This window comes from Serinus canaria, chromosome 10 (assembly GCF_022539315.1).
Source record: "Serinus canaria isolate serCan28SL12 chromosome 10, serCan2020, whole genome shotgun sequence".
In the NCBI taxonomy this organism is placed as follows: domain Eukaryota; kingdom Metazoa; phylum Chordata; class Aves; order Passeriformes; family Fringillidae; genus Serinus; species Serinus canaria.
In genome coordinates, this window is record NC_066324.1 from 12,354,813 (window position 1) to 12,376,929 (window position 22,117).

At 41.9% G+C, this 22,117-nt stretch overlaps 3 protein-coding genes across 8 annotated transcripts in view; all 3 read right to left on the bottom strand.

The window, feature by feature from the left end:
• MYO5A (myosin VA) overlaps window positions 1–740 on the bottom strand; it is a 98,580-nt gene extending 97,840 nt beyond the window's left edge. Inside the window, exon 1 of the mRNA XM_050978369.1 lies at window positions 638–740. Coding sequence (XP_050834326.1) covers window positions 638–664 — 27 coding nt within the window. The 5' untranslated portion in view covers window positions 665–740. The remainder of the gene's footprint in view (window positions 1–637) is intronic.
• A 2,941-nt stretch (window positions 741–3,681) lies between these two features.
• ARPP19 (cAMP regulated phosphoprotein 19) lies at window positions 3,682–15,318 on the bottom strand. Of its 2 annotated transcripts, none has more exons than XM_030228345.2 (3): window positions 15,077–15,318; window positions 10,196–10,318; window positions 3,682–6,949 (listed from the first exon to the last, which is right to left on the bottom strand). In XM_030228345.2, the coding sequence occupies exons 1-3, from the start codon at window positions 15,119–15,121 to the stop codon at window positions 6,779–6,781; spliced, it is 339 nt and encodes a 112-aa protein (XP_030084205.1). In that variant the 5' UTR covers window positions 15,122–15,318; the 3' UTR covers window positions 3,682–6,778. The 2 variants fall into 2 exon arrangements, with proteins under 2 accessions (XP_030084205.1, XP_018769395.1); XM_018913850.3 differs by lacking the exon at window positions 15,077–15,318 and adding an exon at window positions 12,358–12,688.
• A 3,927-nt stretch (window positions 15,319–19,245) lies between these two features.
• ATOSA (atos homolog A) overlaps window positions 19,246–22,117 on the bottom strand; it is a 47,626-nt gene continuing 44,754 nt past the window's right edge. For all 5 annotated transcript variants that reach the window (XM_050978340.1, XM_009089907.3, XM_050978341.1 and 2 more), the window contains one exon: window positions 19,246–20,560. In XM_050978340.1, the coding sequence (XP_050834297.1) occupies window positions 20,407–20,560 (154 nt within the window). In that variant the 3' untranslated portion in view covers window positions 19,246–20,406. The remainder of the gene's footprint in view (window positions 20,561–22,117) is intronic.

A 22,117-nucleotide genomic window follows, 5' to 3' on the forward strand; every position in this document is an offset into this window, starting at 1 on the left:
CCACATCTCAATTTGCGGGATTTGCCATCAAGATGTGCAGGACAGTAACTGTTTCCAGGCGGAAGCTGATGAGATACTAACACACACCACTAAAAAGATTAGAAAAATGTCTGATTAAAGAGCATATGAGAGTCACGCTGCGCATCACTGCTGACTGCAGGGCTTCTGAACGACTGCCAGAAGAACATAATCCAAAGGTGCAGTGTCACCAAAAAGCGTAGCTGAACAGCAAAGCGCTTATGTCGTAGAAGCCGTTTTTCCTCAAGGAGCGGCACGGTGCTCCCGAAGGCGATAACCGAGCCGCCCCACCGCGCTGCATCCCCGCCGCTGCCGGAGCGCGGAGCCGGGCGGGCAGGGCAGGGCGTTTGGCACGGCACGGCACAGCACAGCACGGCACGGCGGTTCCCGCGGGCCCGGGGCGCCAAGCCCTCCCCGCGACGGGGCCGGCCCTCGGCGGCGGCGGGGAGCGGCCCCCGCGTCCCCGGGATGCGGGCCCGCCGGGGCCGGGGAAGGCAGCGCCGGCCCCCGCCCGTGCCCCCGCTGCTCCGCCGGGCCGCCCGCCCGGGCCGCGCTGCCCCCGCCGCGCCCGCCCCGCGGCCCCACCGCCCCCGCAGCCCCGGCCCCGCCGCCGCCCTACCTTCGTGTAGAGCTCGGAGGCTGCCATGGCGCAGGGCGCGGGCGGGCGGCCCCTCTGCGGCAGCCCGGCGGCGGGAGGCGGAGGCGGGCGGGAGGAGGAGGAGGAGGAGGAGGAGGAGGAGAAGGAGGATGCTCAGGCGGCGGCCCGCGCCATGTTGCTGCTACCTGGCGGGCTCTGAGCATTGTGGGAGCGGCGGCGGCGGCGGGCAGGACGCGGGGCGGGCGATGCCTCCCACCGGCGGGCGGGACGCGGCCCCGGCGGAGCGGGGACTCTGCCGCTGCCGGACCCCTGGGGGATCGGGCAGTGGGGCTGCGCGCCCCCCGCTTCGTGCCAAAACCGGTATTCCTCGTCTCCCTTAGCATCCTTTTTTTTTTTTTTTTTTTTAATTCAATTTATTCTTTCTCTCCTACACTGAGCAAATTACTCGTTATGTCATCAGGGATATTTATAATTTCCTGCTCGAGGCGCGGAGGAGGCTCCGCACCGCGGGCACCACCAGGCTCGGGGAACCGTCCGGTCCCTTCCTTTCACGGGCACCGACTCTAATCCTATCCTTCAAATTGTTTACAGGCTCCTACAGCTGGATTGCATTTGTCATTCAAGCCGTTACTGAAGGCACTGAAGGGAAATGGGCCCAAACCAGTTCCTTCAATAATTAAGTCCATTCTCACCAAGACATGGAGGTGCACACCTTTGAGAAGTTTAACATAGATGTCAAGGGGAACGAAAAGGATAGTCCATGTTCCAGCAAGGTCTCAAGACGACACCCAACTCCTTTATGATTTGTTAATGACTGTTTGGTACAGCTCAGGTTATGTCAAGGGTTCTTTTGACAGCAGAACTGAAGCTATTCTCTCTCTGTTTCTGTTTTCCACCTTGGAAATGCATCCTACTAGTCCAAGTGGTCCAAAATACAAAACAAGTTTGAAATAGGTAAATTTGCCACACTCTCCACTTAAGTGCTTCTGCCTCTTTATCCTCTCTCAGAATTCAGCTGTGTATTCAGTGGGTAGTAACCTGCACTGCCCCCGAAACTGGAACTACCAAAGAAACAGACAAACTTATTCACAGAGAAACTGAACCATGAAAGCAATGGGTAAGAAATCACTCATCAGTTTAGTAACAGAGAGAGAACACTATCCTGACTCCCAAAACAAACACTCCCAATAAATGCTTAGCTGGACTCTATTGCTGCTCTCTAAAAAGGGGATGGAGAAAGTAGCAAGCACAAATAGGAAATAGCCAAGATGAAAATATGTAGCTTACCCAGAGTTGTTTGTATTAGGTACAAGCTATATGGCCTTCACAGCCAGGAAACTAAGGTTTGTAAACTCAAAATAGAGATTAAAAAAACACCTGATTCTGCTGGGAGAGTTCAAAATAATGTGAACAGAATTTTAAAAATACATTCCTTCCCATGTTCTGCCAGAATGTCCAGACTTATCAACCATGCTTGCTGTTGCTGTCCTACAGCAGGAGGCTCACTCCAGCAGTTCTGGACATTCACTCCCAGTGCTGTAAAAAGCCCAGAATGGGTTCCTGGGAGCACTGTCCAGGTCAGGGGTGAGGTTTTGGCTAAGCCATTTTCATAGCTGCTCTTCATCCCTCTGCCAAGGCAAACCAGAGAGATCTGTACTAAAGCTACCGGTCACCTTTCATGTGCAACACTGGAACTGCAAACTGAAATTTCAGTTTTGTTTTCAGAAAGGACCTGGACCTCCCCTCTGTGTGATGCTTCACATCTGATATTTTGAACCCTTTCCTTAGGATATCTATGCTAAATTCAAAGACTCATTTCACGAGTTTGCCTGGACTGTGGATTACTGATCTCAGCCACCCACAGCTGGAGCTCAGGAGCCAAATGTAATTATGAGCCACAGCAAAAAATAGATATCTGAGTCTAAAATATGCTATGATTTGACACAATTTGCATAAACCAGGATTTCAAATCTGCCATTAAGGACAGGAATTGGGGGCACTGAAAGTTGCCAGGAAACAACCTTTTTGCAATGTATCCAGAGCGACTACTTCAATAAGATGCATCTCCTGCATCAAGTATTTACTGGTAAGATTTTAAAAGGCCTCATCTCTTACCTTGCACATCTTTTTGAAAAGATGGCATTTTTTTCAGAGCATAGATCCCAGGGTGTTCCAGATAACAGTGTATAGGTGATGTAACTGACACAGTCCACATGTAGAATTTTATACTGAATTTTTATGCAATTTTTTTCAGCAGTTAATAAGCATTTGTCCTATCTTTTTTCTTACATCTGTGTTCCGTTCATATCTGTGATCTGTTCAACTGTAGCAGACAAATTCCCTTCTCACATAGGACTTCCTATTCTGTTGTCACACTGTACAATGAGTGAGCAGTGAGTTCTTGGCCAAGCCCATATTCTCACACCTCAAGGACCAGGCCTGCAGATTTTAGCTGTAGAAAACAAACAGGGCTGGTCCCAGCCAGTACTGATGGAACAGTTAAGAACTCTGAAATGTAATACAAGAGATATGTAGGAAGAGACAATCATGTACCATGCAGGTATGCAGGGCACAGAGGGTGTTACTGTAACCTTGGGGACTGAGCTAACGCTGTAAATAACACCCCATGGATCTGGAAGCTGTGCAAAGATCAGCACCAAGCCTCAGGCTGAGTGGGAAATTAGTGGGACTTTTTTCCAGCATTGTGGTTTCTGGAAATGTGGCCACATTTAGGCCAACAGTCTAAAGCAATGCAAACTTCTTTGCACCAAGCTGGTTCCCAGACATCCCCTTCATTCAGTGCAAGGTACCCAAACAATCATCTGTTACGGAGTTTTCAAACAATAAGCTTTAATTGCCTTAATAGAAAAATAAGCACTGAAATATATATAAATGTGATTACATTGAAGTAATTCTGTAGTCTAACATACTAGAAACCAAAGCCCAGTCATATTTTTAATGATACAGAGTAGCAAGATTTAGGGTTTAGAAATTTTCCACAGAGAATACTGAAGTATCCAGTATTGTTTAGGAAAACACAGTAAAGATGAGACAAACCTCCATGGTGCAATAAAAACTAAGTAAATCAATTTATTCTGTATACTATACAACGTGTAAGTTTGTAAAGAACAATTGACATTTTTATCACCTTAACATCTTGACTGGGTGTAAATATGTCCAACAAAATGTACTCCTGTGGCCTTTACACAAACACTGTCCTACTACATCAAGAACAATGAGAGGGAAGCCTTTGGTGTTACAGATCTGGGGACATATCTGTGAAGTTGTAATTAATCCACTTAACTATCTCAAATAAAATGTTGGTGCTATCTGCTATAACAAGCCTACATGAGTACTACTCTATCAACTAAACACTATCTTTAAAGGCAAGATATGAAAGGGACTGCCAGTCTACAGTGTGGACAGGTTTTCTTTGAAAAAGGCAATTATCAAATGGTAAAACTCATATAATACATTATGTACATCAGTTTGGATAGCTGAGTTATCTTGCTGGAGTAAGCTGAAAGTAAGCATCGATCTGCAGTCATGTTCCATTTCCTGTTAAGTGACTACTGGACTTAAGTTTTATACAGTGTACAGAATCAAAATAGCTGTGCCTGCTGCTGAGGTCTGTCAGATGTGAAGGCTCATAATCAGTCACTGACCTAGTTAGTATTACAGTACTTCAAATATACACATGGAGAATATATTCATAGCTGAATTTGTAGTAATCTTAGGAACTGCAAGTCACTGAGTGAGCACTGGAAGAGCTTGTGTTGTCCAACCAGCAGGACAAGCTGAGTTGTAGCCAAGTGAGTGGAATGTTTAAATTTAAATGGCTATCTTTTTAAACCTTCCCAAACATCAAGAGAACTCACCTTAGGGGAGCTACAGAATAGTGGCACCAGACAATACACAGCAAGTCACCTTAAGTTGTTCAACATTTGTTTCAGGCCCAATCCTATTGTTAAGTTTCAATTTCATTTATACATAGAAAAATAAAGAAGGATTTTCACATTAGAACAAACATTTATAAAAAGCAGCTTGCTTCTATATTTCCAGTTCCCTTGTTATTCTTCCAGCCTAATTTCTTAAAGAAGTCAAGTAGGTCCATTTCTTCAAACTGTTCTGCAAAAACCACAAATTATTGGTAATACTAGTGGAGGATAAGGAATAAGGACAGTCTTGACAAAGCCCATGTAACTACTGAAACAGGGCTATACAGACTTGAAAAGAATCAGGCTGGCAATTTTGAAATTCTCTGGAATTGCTTCTCTGAATCAAAAATGTGACATAGACACTACGTTCTGACCGAAACAGGACCAAATAAAGACTATTCAATTTCTCTTGACCATTTTGTTTGCCTCTAGAAGAGAGCACTGCAGAAGATATGGGCCAGCATTGTATTGACTAGCAGTCCTTTATACCCTAAGACCTTTCTGAATATGTCAGCACAAAGTACAAGCTTCTAAAAACATGCATCTTTAAGCGTTCTGTCTTGTGATACTCACATTGGTGCTTTGTTTCTAACAGGCTGCATCCAAACTATTTTTAAAAGAAAAAAGCATTCAGTAACGAATCTTTTAAAAGAATTTCTTGTTCTCCCAAAGACTGTGAAGGCTGTGACTACCTATATGAAAATCAATTATATTATGGATCATACTCCACTTTCAATATTCTGATTTCCTTGAACTAACATGTTTTAAATCCATCAACTCACCTAACTAACACCAACTATGTGTTTTTTCTATCTAGTACTTACAACCTTCATCATAAGCATGAACTGGAGTTCAATCCTATTTTCTGCTATGAAAAGTTACCTATTTCTCAGTAAGTCATAATAGAAATACCTTTCCAGATATTTGTTTCCACAAGGCCAATGAGGAGCTGCTATACAACGAAGAAAAGAAAACCATTTACTACCTCTTCAGGAGTCCAAGGGAAAAAAAAATATATCCTTCTGCTTCCAGAAGGCCAAAGTAGCTCAAAGCCAATTGCATATCAAACGTTAGTGAGCCTAAATTTGGTGTTTGCCACACAGGGAACTCTCTACAACAATACACTTAGCCATATTCCATGCCAACAGACAGAGCATTTCTGCTTTAAAAGCTTAAACAACTGCTGAACAGAAAGGGCACTTGCCTGCAAATATAGGTACAAATTCCAAATTTATACTTGAATGCTGGATATTGTTGTGAAACAAAACATACAACTGCAAAAGCCTAAGGTTGAGTCAAGTGTAAATGTGTTTCACAAATTTCAGGTATACAATTTTTACTTTCAGTAGCAAGATTCTGGGCTCTTAGTTTCAGGACAAGACTTTGAAAGATACAGAATCACTTGTGCTTTGATTGGCACATTGTCTGCTTTTTAAAACGTAAAACTAATAGACGTTTGCAAAAGGTTGTGCAAAACTATTGTATTTACAAAAAATGGCACAAGAGTGAATTCAACAGTCTATGCACATGCACACTTCATCCACATCTTCAACAAAAGTGTGTCCTAAGCTACAGAACTGAAAAGAATACCAGCTTCAACAGGCAGTTGTCAATAAGCACTAGGTTCACAAGAGTTACACCAGGATGGGCAAATATTGCCCAAGTAAAAACTCTATTGTTAAAGCTGAAACAGGTTTAAGGCCGTTCAAGTTCAAAAGCAGAAACAAAATTCAATCAGAGCCCTGTCTTTGTTTTTATACATGCTTTACCATCTAGCAACTTGTGGTCTAAACCTCTATTTTAGACAACAAACCCAAACACGGAAGAAAAACCCAACACAACTGGAGGTTATATTAAATACAAATATGCTGTAATTAAGATGAAATAACAAAAGCAGAAACATTAGAAGTTGTAAAACTTGCAATGTCACTTGCTGGAACCAGTCCTACACTAGGAAATGGGCAATATGTACATTTTCAAGTAGATTACATTGCTCTAACCAAACTTGTCCTTTTTAATCAGTGCATTGTTCTCAACTAGACCAAATACTACGTTTTACTCTTAACAGTATTCCCTTACAATAGCAGCACATGCTATCGCTACCTGCAAAGCTGTCAGTCTCATGACTTAGTGTAAGAAAGAAAAAGGGGGATGTGAGGGTGAGAAATAACTATTAAGGAGAAATAACAGGAATGAGAATAATCATGCAGTTCAGCTGCTCTCGTCAGCCAGCCAGCTTGCTAGCAACAAGAGATGGTTTCCGCTGAGGAAGATCCTGTGGAGTAGGAATATGGTCACCAGTGACTTCTGTCTTGTCAGGAGCTGCAGTAGGCAGTTGCTTATTCTTCATCTTTGCTTTAGCCATGTTGTAGTCACCAGAATCAAAGTATTTTTGCTAGAAGACAAAACACATACATTTAAAAGCCTGAAATCTTATCAGATGTATACACCAAATTACATTCTTTAATAGATATTTCAGATATTAAAAAGTTGCAAAATCTCTGTGATTCACCAAAGTAGCTCTGCGTTGCTTAAAAAAAGGTCAAGACTAGTAAGCACAGGTAGCTGAACTCCTAACATCATTGTGAACATTACTGTGAACAAGAATCTGAACATTATTTTTGCCTTGGATTTCTCAAAAGCTCATCTCCCACTACTGAAACCTTGGGCTTTGCAAATTTTGTTGCAATGAACAAGTTCTGCTACACACAATAACCAAACAATGCACAAATTAAAACTGGAGAACAGAGCCTGCTCTATCACACCAGAGATCAGAGTAGCATGAAAGTGCATGCTAATAAGAAAACCTCTTCTCTTTACAAATTGTAACAGTGAAACTGTAATCCCTAAAGTTCTCAAACCAATTATTTAGCAAAGTCAAATCTACTGTACAGTCCTTCTAAAAAGCACTAGGTCAAGGAAATTATTATCCCCCATTCCATTTTTTTCCGAATAGAAAAGTAAATTAAGTTTTAAATTCCTAGTTGAAAAACAGTGTTCCTTAATATATCATCAAGTTTTTATTAGCACTACCTTTAGGAGTAGCCAGATTTCTCAAAATATTAAATTATCTATGCATGTCAAAGCCAAATGAGTGTTATTTATCCACACCATGATAAAATGAGACATGGAATTTCATCCAATTCTTCAACTGCTCTCTGACACATTTTGCAGGAAAAGTTGCATTGTTTTTACATCTCACCATGAGGTCTACCACTCAGATACTCATAATCCATGATTTTGAACAGATTTTGTATGAGGCAAAAAAATTAGACTTAGGACTAAGACTTACACCACTAATTGATGCTTACAATCACGAGCATCTCTGAAGATAGACCACCCAGTTTGATTTGTATAGGCTTAGTCCTCAGCCAGCTGAACAACAGCCATCATGACCTGCCATGTCCAAGTGCTTCTGGGCAGCACACTGCCACCACAGCCTTGATTCTACATTAGTACTAACCAGCTGCAAAATGCTCAGCAGCAGCAGTTGCTAGACAGAAGTAATTTGAACTGACTTTAAATGTTCCCTGGCAGAGCCCTGAAGTTACCTGATCTATCTCTCCCATAGACCGTCGTACATCTGAATCACACACTTTTATTTATAAACCTTCCCAGAACAATCCTTTTGGTGGTGCAATCCCTATTTACACCAAAATGTTCTAGCACTACTTCTGCAGCCTAGGCCTCAAGGTAAAACATAATCTGATTTGGAAAAAGGCTTTCCCATTTTGCCCTTTAAGACTCAAGCAACCAAAAGAAACTTTTCAACAACTAGGTAATAACAGAACCATTTGATCCTCAGATGTGATACAGCTGTCAGCAGATATCTTTCTGTCTAACAGTTCCAAAGAGAATCCTTCCACAAGAGCATGTAGTACTGTTCTCATCTACCAGTATTCCAGAGAGAGTGTGCTAGTAATGGTGTGTGCATCAAATGCAGAACATTTCTGGACAGCAAATATGACCTGGCAGAAAGTGTCCTGGTTGCCAAACTGATGATGATTTGGGCTACAGCTGACACAGAAGAATATCTGAGAAAACCCACCATCTCTCATGGTTTAGAATATAAATCCATTTCTTCCTTTAACTTATTCCTGTACTTTCCTGATTTATTCTAGCTTCTCACAGATGGCCTGAATTTGATCATCCCTTTCAAAAACAACTAGGTCTGTCCAGGGGTCTTCCTGTCAGAAACAGTATCTGATGGCACATACACTATCCTCACTCTATTTTAACTCCCATCAGTGCAGGCAGCCCAAACTACACCACCCCCCCCCACCCCATTTAAGACACTGAGCACACTAAATCAAAATAATAAAGTTCTTATCACCACATCAGGAACTGCAGGAGACCTTTATGAATTGGAATCCACAAGTTTATGCCATCTTTCATGAGAGTAGCAAAAGTCAATTAAGATGGCCAAGGATCTGTCTGTGCTCAAATCTGACAGTACATGCTACAAGAGCCTTTGCATTCAATGTGTATAATTAAGATGAAGATATTGTACAGGCTGTTATTGCTGGTAGTGAGATTCTCTCACATTTGCACCAAGTGCGAGCAGCCACAATTCCTTTATGGTTATCAATCTTTACTGACTGAATGCTGGCCTGTTTTCCTAAGATATCATCACAATACAAACTTACCACTCCTTCTGTGTCTACACATACCCTGAACGCAGTGAAGTCTCATTTAGGCTGCCTTTGGCCACACAGCAGTGTAACTCAGAGGGAGTCAACTCATCTACCACCTGCCCAGGCCCAGCAGCCATTAACTCTGCTTTGTATCTCCCAACTTATGGGACAAAGATTATCCAAAACACCTGCCAACAGTAACAATTTCCAACAGATGTTAGCAGATAGCACAGAATTAGATCAGCACTGAACTCCACCAGCTGGTTTGTGAAGGATTTATACCTGGAATCGTTGTGTGTACTGAGAAGGCCTAGACAATAGTGACAACGGTGTGACAGCAATGAAAGCACCACCAGAAGCAGTGACATACCAGGATTATTACAAGAACAGAGTCCTAGCATGCCTGAAAGGCATTACATAATCACTCTATGAATAATTAAACTAAAAAAACCCCAGTCAAATAGCTAAGAAGAGACATTGGTTAGATGTGGAACAATACTAAAATATTAACTCACTCTTCATTCTTCTGTCCTTATTTTTGGGTCTGGGTGTATATCCAGAATTACACAACCACTGTCAAACCACTAATGTCAGATAATGCCTGGCCTAACAGAAGACAAGCTTTCATGTGCCAGAAACATGGATAAAAGGAGTGAACATCGATTTTGGGGGCATAAGAATGGGCAGGATAAAATCACTACAAAATAAGGAGGAGGTCCTAACCATTGGTGTTTAGCATAAAGTTTTTTTCAAGTCTATCACAGCAGCTTCTAAGCTTAATTTTTTTTTAACAAGTGTGGTTGAGGTACAGATGCTGTAAACAGTTATCCTGCCAACCTGGCATTTGTTGTGCAGAGACAAATTTCTCTTCCTCCTGCTTTCTCAAAATTTAAGGTTCTTAGGACTCCTTAACCATGCAAAGGCCCGTGGAGCAGGAAAAAAAAAAATCACAGATACAGGAATTTTGGATTTTTTTGTCTTTACCCTGTGGACAACAAAGAACTTACTCCTTTTTGAAGCCTCTTCCTCAAGAAGTCTGAGCCTCCTGGCTTCTGGCCCAGATGAGGATATCTTGCTTTCAATTTTGCTTCTTCAGCTTTTTCTGGACTTAACACCTTATCCTCCATCTCCTGAAAGACAGTGAGTGATACTGTAAGTGAAACACACAACGATGTATATTTATGCAGAATAGCTCTGCAGGTAATACACCCACATGCCCATTGCTGCTACCAAGTGAGCATAACAATTATCTGATTAGACATTTTCATACATTCTTTCTCAGATGCTGACAGCAACTGTAGGAGTTCAGCCTCCCATTTTAGACACCTTTCCTGGAGATGCTGAAGATGTGCACACTTCCCTCTCAAAGAAAAAAGCAATTTGAATTATTCAATCTTGAATAAAAAAAAACTCAAACAAAACTCTTTCATTTTAAGGGGTCCACTAAGAACAAATACTGAATTGTGAACAAAAACCACAGGATTTTTTTCCAAATGCCTGTTTCATCATTTAGTTGCACAGGCAGATTGGCACTTGCACTGCCACACTGATCTGCAGGGCTGCTCCAGCCTAATGTGTTGATATTCACTGTGAAACAGTCTCAAAAACATGCCTGCTGTTACATTAATAGCAATACTGTGTTTCTCTATACATGCCTATAATTACCCTGAAATTATGAGGTTGAAGACAGTTGGGTAGTGCATTTGTGTAAAATAAAATGCCTAGTTTATGAGCATACTGTAAAACATGGATGCTCAAAATAATAATTTAGAGATATTCATTTGGCAAAACTGCAATTTGTTCACTGGCCTCTAGTCCACACTCATCTGTTCCATGTTCATGTAGCAATTTAATGTATGAAGTACAATTTATTTTATCGAATGGTTTCTAAAATATCTTTCATTCAAAATTCTTGGTCTGTTTTTTCCAAAATTTGGCCACAGCCTTTTTTTTTTTTTTTTTTTTTTTTTTTAAGGAAAACCATTAAACCATTAAACCATTCCTGGTTCAGAGAAAATATATAATGATTTGCACATTATAAAATATATAATGACTGCAGTAGCACAGAATTGTTATTATCACCTAAGTCACAGAAAGACTTTCAGGCAGCAAGTAAGAATTGCCATTGAAATCAGGAGGGCTTCATTAATCTATGATTAAGATTTCATGTCCACTTAGAGCTGCTCAGGCAGCCCCTTCATACTCTTTTCCATGCCTGTCATCATCCTTTGCATTGCATCTATCAGCATGACTGCCTCTACTCCCCAGTTAGGCTTTACAGAAACAAATCCAACAGAAAAATGACCATTTATAACTTTTTTCCTTATCCCCTTGTTGGGCTGTTTGTTTGGATGGGTTTGCACAGCCTGGATGACCAGGCACCTGCACAAACAGGTGTGTTAACACAGCAGCAGGAGGACAGGGACACGGGGAGCAGAGAGCTACTTAAGCCAGAAATGAAGAAGAAAAAGAGCCACCACCACACACCCCTATCCCTAGGTGCTTTTCTCTATCTCTTATAAACTGCTCCAGATTATGAAAGATTCAACATCGTTCTGGTAAGGTGCCTCAGAAACAAAGACAGATTTAGAATATAAAATTTTCTAGTTTCTCCATTTGGACAAAACACCTCAAGGACAGCTTTGGACAATACAACAGGAAATCGAATTAACAGTTCTCCCAAGGAAAAACCAGAAACTCTCATAGCAATTAAATAGAAACTACAGTGACAACAGGAACCAATGCTTTTTATTAGATGAAAATGCAGCTAGCAAAATCCAAACATATAAAATAAAGGGCAAAGTTTCCCTGACACTACTGAGCATAGACCTATGCCATTTCTCACTAGGCAATATCACACTAGCCAAGCCCAGGGTTCTCATGCGTTACAAAGATCACCCAGCAGCTGCTCTCCCCATCGTGGTTCATCAGAATGCCACCACAGCCTGGATTTGCTCAAAAGTAATCCTTTCAGCTCAACACTTTGAACACCTAATGCTGAATCACTGGGTACTCACTGCTGAGCCAACAGACAAAGTATTTGAGGGGGCACATTTTGCCACACTAAAAGCCAAAAGGACATATTTTTTAAGACAAGAGGACCAACAATAAATAGCTTATATAAATATGTATTCACAGTGCATCAAAGGAGACATTTATGCAAACTCACAGGGCTGACAAATTATGGCACAGCAGGCAATCCAAACAAAAACATCGTGTTATGCATCAATGCAGCTCAAAAGGATACAGAGCACGGCCGCTTCTTCTTGATGACCAACAACAACTAAGACTCAAAAACCCACAGAACACAAATTAAAGAATTTCAATACCACGACTTGGGGTGTCAAACAAAACCAGCTGACAGCAGGTTCAAAAAATATTTAAGACAACGGTTCTTCACGTAAAATACAGTTAAGGTGCAGAACTCCTTGCTGAAGGATACAGGGAGCGCCAAGAATTTAGATTCAGAAAACAATTCGATGTGTTCATTTGCAGCTCAGAAGCCTAAACCAGATTGCTGAGACCTCGGAGAGTTTTCTTGGGAAGATCACTGCCTGCACGTCCTGATCTTATGTTCTTCTGAGGACTAAATGGTACTGAGCACTCTCAGAGATGTGCTGCTGAGCCCCAAAGACTTTAGTCCAAGCCACTCCTACATTCAGAACATTCCCCCTTGAATTACAGAAGCAACAACCAAGTGACTAACAAATGACTGGGGAGTGGGCAGAAATCAAGATATACCACGCTGTTCTTCCAAGTGACAACCACACAAAAGTTATAATTTTAGTTCTCTACAGGAACCTGACACAGCTCATGAAGTCATTAAAATGATCTACCAGGAAGGCAGTTGTTACCTAACTCACTTAAAGACAGCTTTTGCTTTTAATCTTCACACAGGTTATAGCAGCATAAAGTTCTGTATCTGCTGGACAAGTCACCTGCATGACTAAAAAACCAGCCAGCAGCCTTTAAGAACTCTGTTATAAATGGCTCATCTTTGGCAGAAGATATCAAACAAAATGCAAAGCAGAAAATGGGAAAAACATGGCAACAACACAACCATACAGCAAACTGATATGGCAAAAACCAACTCAACAAAATGCACCACCTCTAAGAGTTTCCTGAAAAATACAGGCTCTTAAGGCGAAAAGAGCCAACCAAACATACATTCTCCTATGTCCAAAGTTTCTTTGTTTCTGAACCTCCCCCTGCCACTGTCCTGAGTTTTCACACCAAGAACAGGAAATGCTGGTCTCTGGCAGATTTTCAGTTTGTATCACTGTAGCTAAAAACCTTTCTCGTTCAGCCCAAGCTTCTTACAGCACGTCAGAAAGTTTAGAAAAAAGCTCTGATCATAAAAACACTGCCTCAAAGTTTATTTAGGGGCATCATCTTTTTGAAGCATACACATGAATAAGTACTGCAAAATGGGTTGTTTATGTAAGTGTTTCAGAGCTAAGCATTAACCGAGTGAATGCTCAGTTTTGCCTACCCAGACAAATCGTTTTAGTGGAGGTTAATATTGCAACGTCATAACAGCACTGATACCACAGTATCAGACTAGGACATAAACTCAGAGAAAGCAAAGTTTTATTTTATTGATGTTATATAATTTTTCTTGAACACTTTGCCAGAATAAAACTAAATTAGGAGACCAGCAAGGACCTCCCATCTCTCAAGTAAAAGGTAGTTTCTCCAAGCAGTGCATAAACATGACATTTCAAGACTTCAGTCTGAAAGTTGGTTAGGAAAATCAGCTCCAATCACCTGACTTCATCAGAACACCCTAGAAGGCATTACAATAAACTTGCTGCCACATGTTTAACTATGCTCTTATTACAGAGCTATTCTAGGCGTGCTGCATAGGCCAGGAACTTATTTTTATAGGCTTTGAACAGGAACAGTATCCCTTCAGCAGCCTACCTAGCATGAACGTTCAGTCACGCTGCAGAACACACCTATTTAAGAGCAGATTACAGACCTGACAAGAAGCTGGTTCTGATTACTGCACCTATTGAGAAGGTATCATTCCATATCAACCCCCAAAGCTCTACCTGTGCGACTAACTCATATTACAAATTGTAAATTATTAAACAAAAACTTAACAGCTGATGTAGATCAAGCTTTTTCTTTTAGCGTCCTTCAAAGCAGTACTTGTGTTTCGTAACTTCTCCGGATCATAGCCGCGGGGATTGCAACCGGGCTCCCACGGCAATGACACGACTAAAAAACAAACGGCTTCTTAAAGTCACAGCACAGCCATCTATGAAACCAAATCCCACTTGAGAAATGACACGAATATTAGTTAGAGATGACATAAGAGGGACACAAGATAACCCAGCCAGTTATTCTTTCTAAAAGCTTTAACTAGCACAGGTCACGGTCGTTGTGACTTGGGTATTTCCGCTCCTGAATTGATTACATTAAAAGCTGAACATTTTTTAGAGGTGAAACAAACGTTTAGCCTGCTGGATTATGGCTGGTGTCCATCCGGCCATTGCGATCGTGAGCCGAAGGCCGTCGCGCAGGACGGCGCGGCCCGCGGAACACCCGGAGGGAGCGGGGCCGAGGCCGGAGAACGAGCGCGGGAGCGCCATGGGCCCGGCCAGGCCGCGCCGCTGGGCCGGGGAACACCCGCTCCATCCGAGCCATCGGGGTGCCGCGGCTCCTCCGCCTCTAGCCCCGCACGGCCGCGGGCCCGGGGGGCGCCGCCCGGCCCTGCTGCGCTCGGACAGCCCGGGCAGGCGGTGCTCGGAGGGGCGGCCGGGCCCGGGAGACGCTGCGGCCCGCGGGGCTCCCCGGGCCGAGGGAGGGAAAGGCCCGGCCGCGCCGATGGAGGCTGGGGAAGCCCCGCGGGGCTCCTTGTGCTCCTCGGCCCGGCCACCCACCTTCTGCTCCTCGGCCGAGGCGGGCTCGGAGCTCTCGGCAGACATGGCGCCGCGGCAGCGGGACGGCGGGGCCGGGAAGGAGGGAAGCAGGGAGCGAGGTAAGGAGGCGGGCGGGAGGCGCGGCCGCGGCTCCTCCGCGCTGCTGCTGCCTCTGCTGCTGCTACTGCCGCCTCCTCCCGCACAAGATGGCGGCAGCGGGCGCGACGGAGCGTCGGCGGGACCAGACTTCCTCCGCCTCGGCCCCCGTGCGCGGGCTGGGGAGCGGAGGCGGGATCCGCCTGCGCCCCGCGCGTCACGTCCGGGGCCGCGGGTTCGAGGCCCAGGCTCAGAGTCGGTTCTCGGAGCCCGTTCAGGTTCGGTGCCCCTCCCGTTAGAATCACAGAATTACAGAAACATCGGGGTTGGACGAGACGTTCAGTGTGGTCCAGTCTACCCTCACAGGCGTCATTGTAACCATTAAAGCACATCACCCGGCGCCAGGGCCATACGTTGCTTAAACAGCTCCAGGGATCGTGACTCCAGCGCCTCCCTGGGCGCCCGACCAGCCGAACGGCGAAATTCTTCCAATACCTCATGTGAACCGCCAGTGTCAGCTTAAGGCCATTTCCTCTGTCCCCTCAGTGGCCCCCAGCTCACCTCCCCTCACCACAGTCCCCTCAGCCCGGCTCATCCAGCCTGCACGGCCTGCCCTGCTCAGCATCAGCATAAGGAGGGAAAGCCTGTAGTGCTTGGCTAGCGTTAGCTCTTGGGGCCACTCTCAGTGATCCAAACACAAGGAGCTGAGTCCTCAGCAGCATTCCTCGAGGATCTCACGAATCCCAGACAGCAGCTGACAGGATAGGAAGGCTCAGCCCATTGGAACTCCTTAACAGCACAGTATCAAGTTATACAGAGTATTTTATTCCCTCCCCATCTACTTTTCACTGTCTGGTTCTTGGCTGAAAAATAACCTTCGGTGGATTCTCTTCAAGAGCATAAAGGAGGTGTTTAAATAGCCCACCATTAATAAATCTTTAGGGCTCCCTAAATAAATGGATTATGTGAACAGCAAGGTATGGATTAGCACAGCTCAGGAGGGACTGGCCAGGACAGGCTTTGTGTGATTATGGTCGGGAAGAACATGAGGCAGGTCAGGAAGGTCTGTGAAAGCTGGAGCTGTCAATGATTTTGTCACAGCTGAATTGTGCTAAATGCCCCACAAGGCAGTAGGTCCAGGAGGTTTTTTGTGCATCTGAAAGATTTATCTAGAGACCAGGATCACGTAGCTGTGGGGAACCCAAGGAATGTGCATATCCCTCATGCAGAAAGGGATACAGCCAGGTGGATTGCACAGAAAAATAATCATAGAATGCACCAGTGGGTTTTTTCCTACTGATGAAAAAAGCCATGACAGTGGTGGGTGTGCCACATTTGCATCTAGCAAAATTAGGGAGAAATGGTCTGAAAGTGTGAAAAGCAGAGCAACATAGAAAAATGATCATAAAAAGGATGAAGTTCATAGATTGTAAAAGGAAGAAGAACAAAGCAGTGACAGCAGACAAGAATGCAAACTCCAGGAATTTCTTTCAAGTCTTTTAGGAAATTAATGTGAGGGAAAACAGTTTCAAGGATTCAGCAGTTCCTTAATGCCGTTATTTCTTTAAAGGAACATAATGCAGAGCAAAGATGGGAAATAAATTCAGAACCTCAGGAAAAGCCCAGGTTCTTTAATGGCCTCAAACACAAGAAAGCAGCCTACAGAAAGTAGGTCAGTTTTTAAGGATGTGTACCTAAAAGAGGTCATGAAGACAAGGGGGCACCGAAATATTACTGAACAAAACTTTTAAAGACTAAAGTGTTTAATGTTTGTTTTTGTAAAATAGTGTAACAAACAAAGTATAGCCTCCAGCTGGAATAAGGAAAGACTGGTTTGCAGGTTATTTTAATTAGTTTTGGTAAATATTTTCAACTTGGTTGAAAAAATATCCTTAAGAAATTAGAGAATGACAGAAGCAATCTCCAGTTAATTACTGGTGATTCATATAGGAACCTGTGAAAAATGAATGGGTTTCCAGGACTCACTTTTCCTGCATTTGAATTAGAGTATGTGGAGGACAGAATACAAGCTATATAATTTGGCTGTCAATAATGACTTGAAAAATCATCTAAAATAAGCCCTCAAAAGAAACTGAGTAGCTAGGCAGGAATTCACAGTTAAGAACAAGGGTTTCACACAATCATCTTTCCTTTAAGAAAAAGGAAATAGACCATGTGGAGAAGTGGGTGAAGGTGGCTGAAGTTCCAGATGCCTTCTGGCATTAATGAGGCTTCTGACACTTTCCCATGCAAATGAGGGAAACTTAATTAGATGAAACTTTAATGTGGTGGAATGCAAGTTTGTTGGACACAGCTATCAGTTCTTCAAACAGCAATCCTGTGTTCAGCATATAAAATCTTGGGTAGTGAGAGAATAAAGCTCAATAAGGAGAGCTACTATTTTGGGAACAAGCAGGTAGGATGTCTCTTATGCTGGGTAATATTATGAATGCAAGTTGACATCTCCTGATACTGAAAACCAGTGTATTACAACAGGATGCATGAAGAGGACTTTAATCTATATGATTTATCAACCAATTCTTCCAGTCTGACTGGCACAGAGAGGCCCTGACTGGGATGCTGTGTCCAACCTCACGCAGTTCAAGACTGGTTCAGTCCAAAGGAAGAAAGCAAAGAGCCAGAATGACGAGAGGTGCACAAAATAAAGGCTGACTGAACAGTCTGGGGTTGTCTTAATTATCCAAAAAAAAAAAAAAAAAAGATTTGAGAAGGGACATACAAGAACTAAATTGTTTGCTTATAGTGAAAAGGTTAAGTAGTATTTAACTCCACTTCAGCAACATTTAGCTGGATGTTATAAATCCTTATATAGCTACAACTAAATGTATATAGTATAACTATATGTTATACTTTGTCATGGTAAGTATAATTTATCACTAGATTAGTTGTAGCAGCTATCACTGGAGGCCCTTATAAACCACTCAAACATTTATTAAAAATAATTGTATATGGTTGAGCCTATTGAGGAATACAAAGAGAAGAAACCAATGATTTCTCAAAAATTAGTCTAGTCTTAACCTAAGCTTTGAAGGTCATGTAGAATTTAGTTCATAGTTTATGAGCATCCAGCATTTTTCCAGGTGTGTCCCTAATGGAAAGTGTTTACTCAGATCAAGCTGTAAATGGAGAATGACTCAGTAAAATCAAAGTTGTGCACAGATAATCCAAGGTCACTTTCATTCCAAATCCACATAGGGACTAAGTGTAGTTTGACTATTTAAGTAAATACAAATTTATTTCCTAGACATGACTTATAGTAACCACATATTCAAAATCCACACTTCTTTGCTATTCAAAGCAAATTATAGAAAGGAGATGACTTGAAGAAGTCTATTTAAATAAAGTTATCAAGATACAAACATTGCATAATGTCAGTGCAAAAATAAAAGGTTAATCTACTACTAATGGTGACTTTTCATTAAAAATGTGTCCTTTCCTCATGTTTTCATTGAGCATGCAAGCAAGCTGTGCACCATGACACAAATAAGTAGTTTGAGGATACATGCTGTTTGCTTATGACTCAATAGCAGCTACACAGAAACTAGGACGCCCTCTTGATATCCCAGTCCAGACCTTAGTTCTGTACACAGCACAGCTGCAGTTGTGTTTGACTCTTCTGCTACCAAAAGAAACCTTTTCTCATTTTAAAGGGCACACAAATGACTAGAAACTGCAAACAATCTCTTCCTGTGCAGTTTTCCCCAATTCTCTCTAAAATGAATGCTTGGTAAACCTTTGAAAACCTGGCACAGCAGAGTGGAAAACACTGCTGACGTGGGGAGAGGACTCAGTAATAGCTGAGCTTTGCCCTTCTGGAGCAGCAGTCATTTGCATGTACAAGATAGCTGATGAGTATCATCTGGAAAGTCCAGTCTCCCTTACGTTCCCTGGCAGCCTTCCTGGAGATTTCATGATACACTGACTTCTCTCATCTAGGGGCAGTGCTGAATATACAGGATGCACATTCATCCTTTCTCCAGTCTTCATCAGATAAGCATGGTAAAGGGCACCTTGCATATTACTGACACTCTAAAAACCTACAGCAAAGTAAAGAAAAACACAAATCAAGGTAAGACAGTTGAGAAACTCAGATCTTCATCAAATGTCATAAAGCTTCATTTCCATTATTAAATATATAGCTCAAATATAATCAAATGCTTCTAACTTTATTTCTCTCAGTTACACAGTTTAACACTTAGCATAAACTGTTCATCTGACTGTTTTGTTGTAGGAATACACACACGTATTGGAAAATAGTCATATGCCCAGTGTAGCATTGCTAGTAAAACCTCCTATGGCCACCTAGTGGCCTACATGGAATTGACCTATGAAAAATATTTAGGATTACATGAAGATCCTCTTATCTAAAAATAAAACAAAAAGTACAAGTTTCATAGCTTTTGCATATATTTGAGATATAAATACTAATTTGTTTGCACAGTACATCCTTTAACACAATTTGAGAAATAAAATGGGGGGGTGCAAATTTTATGTGAGGAAAACTAATAACAGAAAGCAAAATTAAAATGGCCCTTAAGGAAAGAAAATAAATTGAGGGAGCAAAATGTGAATTGAATTAACGATCTCAATGAATTAGTAAATAAACAATCTGCAGTGTGGTTGCAAGTGTTATTAAATCTGGATGCGAGGAAAATGGAAAATGGTACCATTAAAGAGAAAAAACAGCTAAATGCTTGCATAGTATGAAATGTTATGGAAATTCACCTGTTGTCCCCATTTTCAATAACTTAAATGAATATCACTTAAAACAGCACACAGATTAAAGACATCTGTATATATTTCAGATTTCAATATTAATGCCAAAAATACATAGCATGATTTTACATAGGATTTATGCTACATTAGAACACTAAAGACAAACATCACTTGAGTATTAAATGAAACATTAAATATTAAATAACTGAAAAATAAAATAAAAAGTGTAAACACTAAACTAACTTGGGAATTTGCTATTGCAACACATCCAATGAAGTGGTTTTAAACAGTACAAAAAGATTAGATTTAAGTATGTTTCCAGTCTACTTGGAATACACAAAGCTCATTCCAGAAACCTTTTAAAAACTGGTCCAAGATCACACAGAACCTTCTTTCTCTTGAGCGCTATTTTCATTCCTTTACAGACTTGACTTAACTTTTATACTGTTGTCTCTACCAATCTTTGCTTGCAAGGAGTACTCAACAGTAAAATGAGTAATTGAGTTTGCCATTGTTTGCTAGCATCTTGGTGAAAACTGAGGATTTGTTGGAGATTCAGTGTAAGATTTGAGTTCATATGCAGCGCCGCTATCAACTTCCATGGATTTCCGAGAGAATAGGAGCCTTACATCTCTGTGGAGGTAGATCTTTCCAGATTTAGAACTCTGGAACCTGAAAAGATACAAATATCTCTATTACCTAAACAAAACAATAATCTTTATTAAAAAAAATGCACTCTTAAAACATTTAAGGTCAAAACACATTTGAACAAACAAAATTAGTCAGTTAAAATGAAAAGAGAAAGAATATCCTAACACTTTCATTCTGCTTTGTTTCTTTTGACATTTAAAGGTTCTTTTCCTAATCACCAATGCAGTGCACAGCTTTTAAAGTGGCATGGAATATTTGAGGTCCCACTGCCATTGTGTACATTGAAGATTAAAGTCCTCAGAAATCAGGAATGGCAAAAAATGCTCTTCAGTGAGCACTCCTAAAAATGTCCAAAGGGTGGCCTAAGCACACACAAAAAGGAATTTTCAACTATTTACAAACTGAATATGCATTTCAGTTCCAGCAATCATATAGACAGCTCTCATTGCTCTCTTTATGAATGTAACACCAGGAAGTTTACTACTGCTTTATACCACACTCCAAATATAAGAACTTGTTTCGAGAAGCAGTAGGTACTGGAATCTCTGCAGGCAGATAGAAAGAATTTTTTTTGCACAGACTAGAAAACATTTCTAAGAGACTGCAGTTCACTGGCCCAATCACCAGGCAAACAGTGGTCAATTCCTCAGTCTATTCATCTTTTATGCCGCAGCTAAAGACCCTAATTTAGATCCTCCAAACCTGCAGGAATGTGCCAGTTCCACTTCCCCTGGGTATTAACTGTATAGAGGGAGACAAGATCTGCATTTCAGAGAACTGTATTCTATAGTTTTCATGTGGCAGAACTCTGATTTCATTCTTTCCAACAGGAAAGGCAGAAGAGCCTAAGGAGCATTTCTTACAGCAACTGAATTAATGTCAGTATCACTATACCACAAAGACAGAGAAGTGCTATTGCTGCTGCAACAGAAACAGAAAAGGCATTGCTGTTGTCACAACAAGATGATACCATGGCAAATGCTGAGAGAGCAGTGCATGCTGTGTTATCATGTATTACAATTTGCATAGATTTTTAATAGGCTTTCACGTATTGAGCCCATTGAAGCAAAAGCAGTATCTCTAGAATAAAACTGGACTGAAATTCTGGGCAGTAGGAGAAAGACAAGTACAGAAGATCCACCAAGGCTTCATCATCTGAGGAAGGCAGGGTGCAGAAATGGATTCCGTGGCACTGTTCTGTTCAGAGGAGTGGTGTGGAATAGCCTGTAGTCATCCCCACAGCCAGACAAAGGCAAACTCTGTTCTCCTAGATACAGCTGTCAAGGACATTAAATGCAGCAGGGTCCAGCAGAATGCTCCTACTGGCTCCCACAGAGATCTCATCCATCACTATTTGTTTGCTCAGTGCTGTCAGTGTGAAAGCCCTTTACCTGATAGGCAAAAGGGAGAAGACACTACCCCCTAAGAGGAGACTGTGGAGGAGAGCACAAGGAAGAGTGAAAGAGATAAGGGACAAAGCAAACACCACAAACAGTTAACTCAGAATCTAGCTCATAACACATTTTAAAAGGAAAAAATTTAGTGAAAGGTCTATTGCAGCAAAAGTATGATTGAAAT